Source organism: Chanodichthys erythropterus, chromosome 14 (assembly GCF_024489055.1).
Source record: "Chanodichthys erythropterus isolate Z2021 chromosome 14, ASM2448905v1, whole genome shotgun sequence".
NCBI lineage: Eukaryota > Metazoa > Chordata > Actinopteri > Cypriniformes > Xenocyprididae > Chanodichthys > Chanodichthys erythropterus.
In genome coordinates this window covers 8,067,490-8,077,648 of record NC_090234.1, presented here as the reverse complement: position 1 = coordinate 8,077,648, position 10,159 = coordinate 8,067,490, and the positions used below count along the sequence as shown (strand labels likewise).

At 35.6% G+C, this 10,159-nt stretch overlaps 1 protein-coding gene across 3 annotated transcripts in view; it reads right to left on the bottom strand.

Moving 5' to 3' along the window:
• Nucleotides 1-1,781: 1,781 nt before the first annotated feature.
• The window catches only part of ppp1r9ala (protein phosphatase 1 regulatory subunit 9A-like A), a 70,999-nt gene continuing 62,621 nt past the window's right edge, over nucleotides 1,782-10,159 (bottom strand). For 2 of the 3 annotated variants that reach the window (XM_067409277.1, XM_067409278.1), the window contains 3 exons: nucleotides 9,023-9,139; nucleotides 8,495-8,683; nucleotides 1,782-3,312 (listed from right to left, as the gene is read on the bottom strand). In XM_067409277.1, coding sequence (XP_067265378.1) covers nucleotides 3,154-3,312; nucleotides 8,495-8,683; nucleotides 9,023-9,139 — 465 coding nt within the window. In that variant the 3' untranslated portion in view covers nucleotides 1,782-3,153. The remainder of the gene's footprint in view (nucleotides 3,313-8,494; nucleotides 8,684-9,022; nucleotides 9,140-10,159) is intronic. The other variant, XM_067409279.1, reaches the window with a different exon arrangement.

The following is a 10,159-nucleotide window of genomic DNA, read 5'->3' as shown; positions in this document are numbered from 1 at the left end:
TAGAGGATGTTTTGTTTTATACACTTTTGCAATATTACTTGAAACTGTCTTTACTAACTGATAAGACTATTTATTAGGTGCACTGAAAGGAATAATATTAATATACATCATCTGTGCACGAGGTAGGGCCTTAAAAACATCATCCAATCGTTTACGCGATCATTGTGTAAACGATTGGCCCTCTGGCTTGTCAATCACTGCCATTACGTTACTTGTGAGAGACGAGCGCGCTCCAGTAACTTTCCACAGGCGCCACATGCAATGTTTTTGACAGGAATAACAACTGCAGATTATGAGTTACCTGCGGTGAGTCTGACATAATGAATCCACTAACACGACACAGCGAATGCCGGTGGTAAACACTCGTGTTCCAATACGAGTGTTTACGAGTTTTGGGAGGCGTTCCTTTCAAAGGAGGGGGGTTGTTCTTACGCATGCGCTCATTTCAAAAACTAACAGTCTTTGGATTCTCAGTCGACGAAAAAATCCTCTTTAGCACCTTTAAAATGTGTGCAAGTTTCATAAAAAGCAACATTTTGAACAAAAATGCTGAGAAAATTGCCTTTTTGTCAAAAAACTGTCTGGATCAGATTAAAGAATTAGTTCACTTCAGAATTAAATTTTCCTGATAATTTACTTACCCCTATGTCATCCAAGATGTTAATTTCTTTTTGACAGAAGAAATAAAGACAAAAGATAAATGTTTTTGATAAACATTCCAGGATTTTTCTCCATATAGTGGACTTCACTGGGGTTCAATGGTTTGAAGGTCTAAATGTCAGTTTCAGTGCAGCTTCAAAGAGCTCTACATGATCCCAGACGAGGGTCTTATATAGAGAAATATGTCATTTAAAAAAAAAAAAAAAACATTTATATACTTTTTAACCACAAATGCTCATCTTGCAGTGCTCTGCGATGCAACACACATTACGTAATCATGTTGGAAAGGTTACTTTACAAAAACAAACAAAAAAAAAAGGGTAAAACAACAAATTCGTAAGATTTTGAAGTTGGAGGAGAAAATGAGATTTTTTTCGCCAACATCATGCGTGATCTTTCCAACGTGATTATGTAATGCGTGGCGCAGAGCAGTGCAAGAAGAGCATTTGTGGTTAAAAAGTATATAATTTGTATATTTTTTTTATTTTTTAAAAAATGACTATCGTTTCTCTAGATAAATCCCTTATTCCTCGTCTGGGATCATGCAGAGCTCTTTGAAGCTGCACTGAAACGGACCTTCAACCCGTTGAACCCCATTGAAGTCCACTATATTGAGAAAAAATGGAATGTTTTCCTCAAAATCCTTAATTTCTTTTTGACTCAAGAAAGACATGAACATCGTGGATGACATGGGGGATAGTAAATCATTGGGAAATTTTAATTCTGAAGTGAATTAATCCTTTATGAACTATGATCAAAACATAGATGACAAGATTGAGTCCATCAACACCCCCAAAGCTTCAGTCCTATACCTGCTTTCGAAATTTCATATATGCTGTTTATTGTTTGATGATCATGTTATTTTACACTAGCATGAGCAATGCTTCTACCACTTTTTCACCCGTTTTGATCCAGAGTTTCTGTACTCTTTCAAAAGATAACAGCGCCCCCTACCGTATAACACTGAAATCGGAAAATTCTGTCAGTGCCAAGGAAAGAGTTAACAGGTAACTGAGCTGAGACTGAATAGGCTTTTTAAATTTTACCAATTGAAAGTAATTTTATATACTGTAAAAAGAATCACATTTTGGGTTGAACACACACAGTCTTTTCTATGAGAGGTGAAAGCATTTATTTTCCAGCTTATGCACTTTGTACCAGACAGAAAGTTTGATTTTGTCTTACAGTGTCCAAAATCCTCTATTTTACAAGGTAGAAAAATATAACCACAGGACACAGAATCATGATGACATGAGCACAGGTGGCATCTCTTCAAACAAAGCTTACGATCAGATGATAATCCAGTATTCATTACATCCTCTGTTATTAGTGAAACACAATCTGGGTGATGGCCGCTAAAACTATGCTACATTTTGTAACATTATGTATTTCTGCACCATATCCATAACATAAAAAACAGTAACCATCCAAATAAAACAACCATCAAGATCAGATGTACAAACACCTTTCACTGAGTTTCACTCTCTGCTTTTCAGAATTAGCAAAATGGTTTTAACCAACAAGCTATTCTACTTAGTAGAAAATGTGTACAAAAGTTAATGTCTTTTCCTTAAAGCTATGCTAATAATTGTGTATAAAATATTTCATTTGTACATTTATAAACCATGTTCCCCTTTGTTATAGTAAAAATATAGTGCTCAATATCACTCGACTGTACAAGTTTCCAGCAGAACGACCCGTTTAGCACCACAGGCCAGAAGTACTAAAATACAACATGAAATCTTTTTAAAAGCACTATTCGTGCCACAATGTTCGTGGCAAAGTTGTGAAAATAAGCATGTAAATATTTATATATCCCTTAGTGAGTGTTTTTTAGCCCCTACAGTGGTTTCATAAAAAAAAAAAAAAAAATTTAAACTAATAAAAGTTTTGGTCTGCTATACATTGGACAGCCATATTCATTTTCTCACAAGCTAGTCTAACTGCAGAATCTCTCACTTGGAAGAATGCAAAAATTATTTCCTTAATCAGTATTTTGTCTTGATTTCATATTCTTTGAAAAACTATTTCTTTTCAGAGAATATGAATTAAATATATGTATCATCAATGGCAAATTAAGCTTACAAATGTAACAAAACTGAGTGATGTCTCTAATGCAGTTTGGCTTCTTATGCAAGTACATTTATCTTGTTTCAGTATGTTTAGATTTTTAATGGGAAAAAAAAGTCAAAAATACTGATTAAAAACTTTTTTTATAACAGTGAAGGCAACAGGCCCAAATGGGTTGAGTCTGTAAATGTTTTTCTTATTAAATTCACTAACTATGTATATTCTGCTCATGTTTCTGTGGAAAGATGCTCTCATAAGCAGCTTCATTAGTGTTTCAGTTTGACCGTACTCTGTATTTGATGATATTCACTGACAGTAACGGCTCGTGTGTGTTGGAGGAAGTGGTAGCAGTCTGCCGCTGGAGTGTGTCAAACATTAAGGAAACAAGATGAAGAAAAGAAGAAAACATGACACTGAGCATCATCAGCAGATGGAGTCAGTGCTGGCAGGCAGTCGTCCGCTGCGTCTGGCCTCTTTCTCACGCTTCTCCCGCTGTTTCTCCATCTTTTCCTGTGCTTTCTTCATCTCCTTCAGTTTCTTCTTGATGGTGGCACGATCAGTCTGACTGGACACACCAAGAGCCTGCGGGAGAGCGTTTAAACAAAATAAGGGAGTTTAAGGGAAACGCGAGCGTGACAGTGGATGACAATGGCATTGAGGCAATATTCATTTAAAGGGGACCAATAATTCCCCTTTTCACAAGATGTAATATAGTCTCTGGTGTCTCCAGAATGTGTCTGTGAAGTTTCAGCTCAAAACAGATCATTTATTATAGCTTGTCAAATTTGGCCCTATTTGGGTGTGAGCAAAAACACGCCATTTTTGTGTGTCCCTTTAAATGCAACAGTGTTAATTTCATTGACGAATAATTTGTCATAATTTTTGTCAATTACATTTTTTCACAGACGAAAACTAAAAAAAAAAAAGCATTTTGAATGACTAAAACGATGACTAAAATCTACTCTAATTTTCGTCAACAAATAAAAACGAGACGAAAATGATAGAGGGACAATTTGGGAAGATATCCAGACTGCTGTCCTGTGTGGAAGATGCGCACATTTGAAGTGTAACGTGCTGATCTAACCGCGGGAAACGCGGCGTTGTTGCGCGCTCTGACTGCTGCGCAATTAATGAATAGCGCATATTTATGCCAAACGATTGCTTATAAGCTAATGGTGGCGAATTATGTCAGTGTTTACAAAACGATGTTTATATGGTAATATGTTTTAGACGGTTGTAAGAAATGCATATTTTATCTCCCTTATGAGCAGCCTGCTACAGACATCTCAGAATAAGAGTCACGGTGTATTTTGGGATGGTTTATAATTATTATTTTTTTCCTGGTCATTATTGTTATTTTGTTTAAACAAACTGTATTTAATTTAATTTCTATTTAATTCATAGTAAACTACTGTATCTTCTGTCACAGGGAGGAAAGACTAAGAACATTATTTGACACATTATTCAATATATTTTACAAGTATAAGGGTTATTAAAGTTAACTAAACCTAAAACCAAATAAATCTTCATTACTTGAAATAAACTTTAACTGAAATAAAAAATAAATATATAAAAATGTAAACTTATTTTATTTCATAGTTTCTAAGCTTTAGCTTAACCTGAGGTATTTAAATAAACAGAAATAAAAATGTATAGACATTTTAAAGCAAAAACTAAAAGACAAACAAAAAATTACTAAAACTTTTAACCAAAATTACAATGAAAGCAGAAAAACTAAAAATCAAATCTAATACATTTTTAAACAAAAACTATAATAGTACCTCAATGAAAAGTGTGTCAATCCCTGAAAAGTACTGAATTTTGCTCTTTTGTGTGTTTTTGCACTTGAACGGTCAAAAAAAAAAGTACGCTTTGGCAAGCAAAGTACAGTTGGGTGAAAATAAACAGTTTAGAGATTATATCAGAGGGCTGTTTCATAAAAGATGCTAAGAAAAGCAAGGATTAAACTCCAGAACCTGACTTGAATTAACCTAACAAATGAGTTTGGGCTAAAACGGTTTCATAAAAGGTAATTGAAGTTCACGCAGTCCCGCTAATTCGATCCAGGTTCACCTAGTCAAGATAATTTCGCGTGCACGGTTTTTTTAAGCAGCCCTAGAGGTCGATCATGGATCAAATCGATCCACCACAGGAAAGGGCAAACATTTTGTGCTATTTTATGCGTTTGTGACATGGTGTTTTCCTTAGTGCATAACTTACTTTTCACAAGTTTATTCTCCATCTGTAAATGTTAGAAAGTAATGCAAATATTTCCATTTTGCGGCTAAACTTCACAGTGAACGAGCGCTGCTGCGCACATGCGCCCTAAACAGATGGAATGCAATAGAAGCAATAATTCTAAAATATACATTTCGCTAAAATATTTGATGCTGGACATTAAATGTGCCTTATGTACAAGTTTAAACCTACAAGAATGTTTTTATGATAGTAACTGTAAATGGACTATTGTAATGCGGTAAATCAACATTATTTGGGACAATTACTGAGTTTAGATTCATCTTACCAATTAAAATTTAGTCTGTGCATATTTATTTTAATTTTTAGTTTTGTGATCTTAATTTCTGCTCTTCTAATAACCATAAAGAGTACTACTGCCAAACAAAACCTGAGAGAAATGTAAAAAAAAACAAAAAACAATCTAATTAAATATTGGGCACAAAACATTTAGCCAGTAAGAAAGGAAAACCTGATTGGGACACTTTTTTCCCAGTCATTTCAATAGCAAGAAGTAGGGCTGGGTATCGTTCAAAAATTTTCGATACCGAGACGATACCGATACCTTGACTTCGATACCGATACCTAAACGATACCTTTTTCGGTACCAGTTTTATAAAATATGTTTAAACAAGATTACATAACCTCAAAAAAATCTTTGGTTTTATATTTTAACTTTGTTGACTTTTTTTCAGACTCAAAGACTCATCTCCTGAGCCACTGCGGGGAACAAAAAAAGCACAAATTAAAAAAATTTACCCAACACAATAAATCAGTGCAAATAGTTTTAATAAAGTTTAGTTTTCAATGCAAAAATTAAGTATGTGAGGCTCTTTTTTTAAATCACTCAGCAATTGTTCTTCAAAAAATTATTATTAACAAGATCAAAGTGGAAGTAAGAGTGACGCAAGTTCGTTGCGTCTTACCGTGAAATAAGAGTTCTGTGTCTTTATTAAAATCAACACATTAATGATTCATCTCTCATCCACCCGCAATTAATTTGAATGTTATTTTTTTTTTATTACTTGGCCCGACCCGCAAATTATCCGCAGTATCAGGAGGACGCTGATACCTATTTTTCAGCAGAATTGTTCGCGTTCTGGAGCCAGAGGCAGAGCCATGAACCGGTCGCGTGTTTCCATAGACTTGAGGGACGAACGCTGATGTAAAGCTGCTGTGTGTTGTACCTTAGACTACAAAAAACATTGCGCGTTCCGCTGTTTCTGCAGGCAGTGCTACACTTTTGTTTTCTGTTAACAGTATCTGTAGTGAACCGGCTGCTCACATAAACAGCCGTTTCTCACCCGTCCATTCGGAGATAAACTGAAAACGAAACCGTTGATTCAATCGCCCTCTCGCACATAGGGTCTCTCTCGCGCGTATAGTTTTATATATTTAGATATAAATAATAATGTAGCGCAACGTTACTTGCTCCTCAACGAGACAGCGAAAGCATTTCTCCGCCCCTCTCCTCGGCTCCATTCTGAGGTACCGAAATTTGGTACCGAATGACAAGACACTTTTCGATACTCGGTAGTATCGAGGCAGTTCGATCGGTACCTAAAAAGTATCGAGTTCGGTACCCAGCCCTAGCAAGAAGTGTCCCAATCAACCTGAATTCCATATATACTGTATATATAGACCAGAGTATAGATTAAATATGGGCCTTGGAAAAGGCTAGCTGACTTTATTGTGCTTTGACTGGGTAGTTCCAGTGTGGACAACATCCATACATGTCACTTCTGCAGGCTGCATCTTACTCTGTCACTCTTTTCATAGCTTTTGCTGGCTCTGAAACACTCACTTAGTATTTCTCCTGCTCTTTGTCTAGCAAAAAAATCACTCATCACTTAATGAAAGCTTTCCAATGAAGGCCTGATTGTTTCAGGGGCCTTGTCACAGGTTTATTGATTTTAAATTTCTGTGTTACTTTTACTATATTTTTCACACTTAAAACAATGATTTGGTAATCCTCTTGTACTCTTCCTGGCTAAGAAATAAGTCTCTGACAGTTCTCTCCCAAGTGCTTCCATTGTTGTCAGTATTAAGTCTGAGAACGATTCAGTGGGCTATATAACACTTAATTTTTAAGAAATCACTTCTCTTTAAATGTTTTGTTTCTCATCATACTTACCTTTTAATAAAAAATAAGCCTTAAACTTACACCAATTTTTTTTTTTTTTTATTTAGCACTATTTAGTAAATGTGTGTATTTATATATATATATGTTAATAAGGTCAAATAATTGTATGTGAGAGAGTCAGCTGTAATATCATTGAGTTCCTATTGGTCAGTGTTAGAGGAGCTCAGCTTAGCCTGACAGTTAGCCTGCTCCAGACCAGGCTAGTTTCCCAGCATAAGTTGCCAGAGTAACTGAGTTTGAACTAATTTAAGTTTGTTTTATGAAACAGAATTCGCTGACAAGTCTGACTAAGTAAAATAAGCCTGGCTTGTTTTCTAATCTTGTTTTATGAAACAGCCCTCCGATGTACTTATATCAGAGTATAGGATCTGTGTATTGTTAGAGAAATGCTTAATGCATTTTAATTTAACTAAATTAGATTTTAAAACACATTTAAATCAGTTCATGTGAGTACAGTGGTTCAATATTAATATTATAAAGCGACGAGAATATTTTTGGAGCGCCAAAAAAACAAAAATAACGACTTATTTAGTGATGGCCGATTTCAAAACACTGCTTCAGGAAGCTTCGGAGTGTTTTGAATCAGTGTATCGAATCAGCGGTTCAGAGTGCCAAAGTCACGTGATTTCAGCCGTTGGCAGTTTGACACGCGATCTGAATCATGATTCGATACACTGATTCATTTATGCTCCGAAGCTTCCTGAACCAGTGTTTTGAAATCGGCCATCACTAAATAAGTCGTTATTTTGTTTTTTTTGGCGCACCAAAAATATTCTCGTCGCTTTATAATATTAATATTGAACCACTGTACTCACATGAACTGATTTAAATATGTTTTTAGTACCTTTATGGATCTTGAGAGAGGAAATGTCATTGCTCCCTATGCAGGCCTCACAGAGCAATCAGATTTCAACTAAAATATCTTAATTTGTGTTCTGAAGATGAACGAAGGTTTTACGGGTGTAGAACGACATGAGGGTGAGTAATAAATGACATTATTTTCATTTTTGGGTGAACTAACCCTTTAACCCGAGGTTTAGGAATGTGCAGTGTGAAACGGTAGTTTATGTATACCCAGGATTAACTGTTTAACCCCGAGTATAGTATGAGCAGTGTGAAACGTGAATAAAGATAACTCAGGATTCCATTTACTCGGGGTTTAGAATGACCAGATATATAGTCAGAAGAATGTCTGTTGAGAAGCATCAAAATAAAGTGTCAACAGACAGTTTACTAATACTCTAATGAGAGTGACATGTAGTTGCAAAGATACTTGTACTTACTAGAATGTCTAAAGTGGACCATCGAAATAAAGTGTTAGCAATTTTTCAAATGCCAATAAAATAAAAAAAGCCCAGTTAAGATCAGAATAGAAAAAGTTTTCACCTTGAGTCTGTCACTGTCCAGGTTCAGGAGCTGCTGTCCATCGATGGCCTGTGTGCTGAACTCAGGTGTGTACTGATCCATGTTCATACCCATCAGCCAATGACACACCTGCTGGGATGTCCAATCAGAGACCGGACGGTTCTGCCAATGATATTCCTTCCCTCCAGAGCAAGGCTCCTCATCCAGCATCTAATACACACACACACACACATCAACCAGGTGAATCTCATGAAAACTACCAGATTACACCTCAAAATCAAAAAAAAAAAAACATATTTTGACCATGTTTTCAGTGTATGTTCACCCAACATGCATCTGGTCCTTTCGTCATGCAAATCAAACACTACTGATAACAAACAGGGATCGCCATCAACACACGCATACAAGTGCCTCAAACTAAAAATAACTACAACTCAGGAACTACACCAGTGAACGGGCGGGGGAACGAGACAATACTTGACCTTCCAGAGGACAGGAAAGCCATGCAAACGAACGGCGGTGAGAGCGTCACGTCTGATCTGCACTCACCTCGCTGGACGAGAAGGTTAACGTATGAGAGCGGCCCGACAGGTTGGGCTCCACCACCAGCCCAGAAAATTCTGATGCAGGACTGCTGGGGTTCGAATCATCTAGCACTGACAAACTCTGGAACGGGCACAGAAAGCAGGATTTGTTATCCGAACAAAGATTGGGGGACTTTCAGCTATTTACGCCAAAAGAATGAGCTGATGTACAGCAGCAAAGCATCTCATAATCAATTACCATTAATAACAAACAATAAAACACAAACAAATGCTGGTCCTGTTTGTGTGTGTGTGCAGCACATTTATCCGTCTGTACGGAGGGATTTAACAGACAATATTAAATATGCAATTAAATAAATCATGAAATGTTGCAATCAATAGATAGAAATACAACTGTAATGTGAACAAAGTGCAATATGTAATTATATAAAATAAAAATATGAAAGTGGACAAAATAATTTCTATATTAAATTGAGTATTTTATGACATGCATGTCTTTTTTTTAAAGAAAATGATACTTTTATTTAGCAAAGATGCATTAATTTGATCAAAAGTGTCAGTAAAGGCATTTATAATGTTACAAAATATTTCTATTTCAAATAAATCCTGTTCTTATGAACGTTTTATCAATGAAAGAATCCTGAAGAAAAGTGTATCATGATTTCCACAAAAAAATGAAGCAGCACAACTTTTTTTAATATTGATCATAATCAGAAATGTTTCTTGATCATCAAATCATCATATCAGAATGGTTTCTGAAGGATCATGTGACACTGAAGACTGGAGTAACGATCCTGAAAATTCAGCTTTGATCACAGGAATACAGTTTACAATATATTCACATAGAAGACAGCTATTTAAAATCATAATAATATTTCACAATATTACTGTTTTTACTGTTTTATTTTTTTGTTTGTTTGTTTGTTTAGTTTTTTTTCCAATCAGATAAATGCAGCCTTGGAGAGCAGAAAAGACTTCTGAAAAAATAAATCATACTCAATCCAAACCTTTGAATGGCAACATTCAAAGACATATTTAATTGTGTCTGCTATATCCCTTGTTAGATCCAGTTTCTTTACCAGATGACCTCTAAGCAAATATCTATGATTGAAACAAATTCAGGAACTAGTGTGTCTAGCAT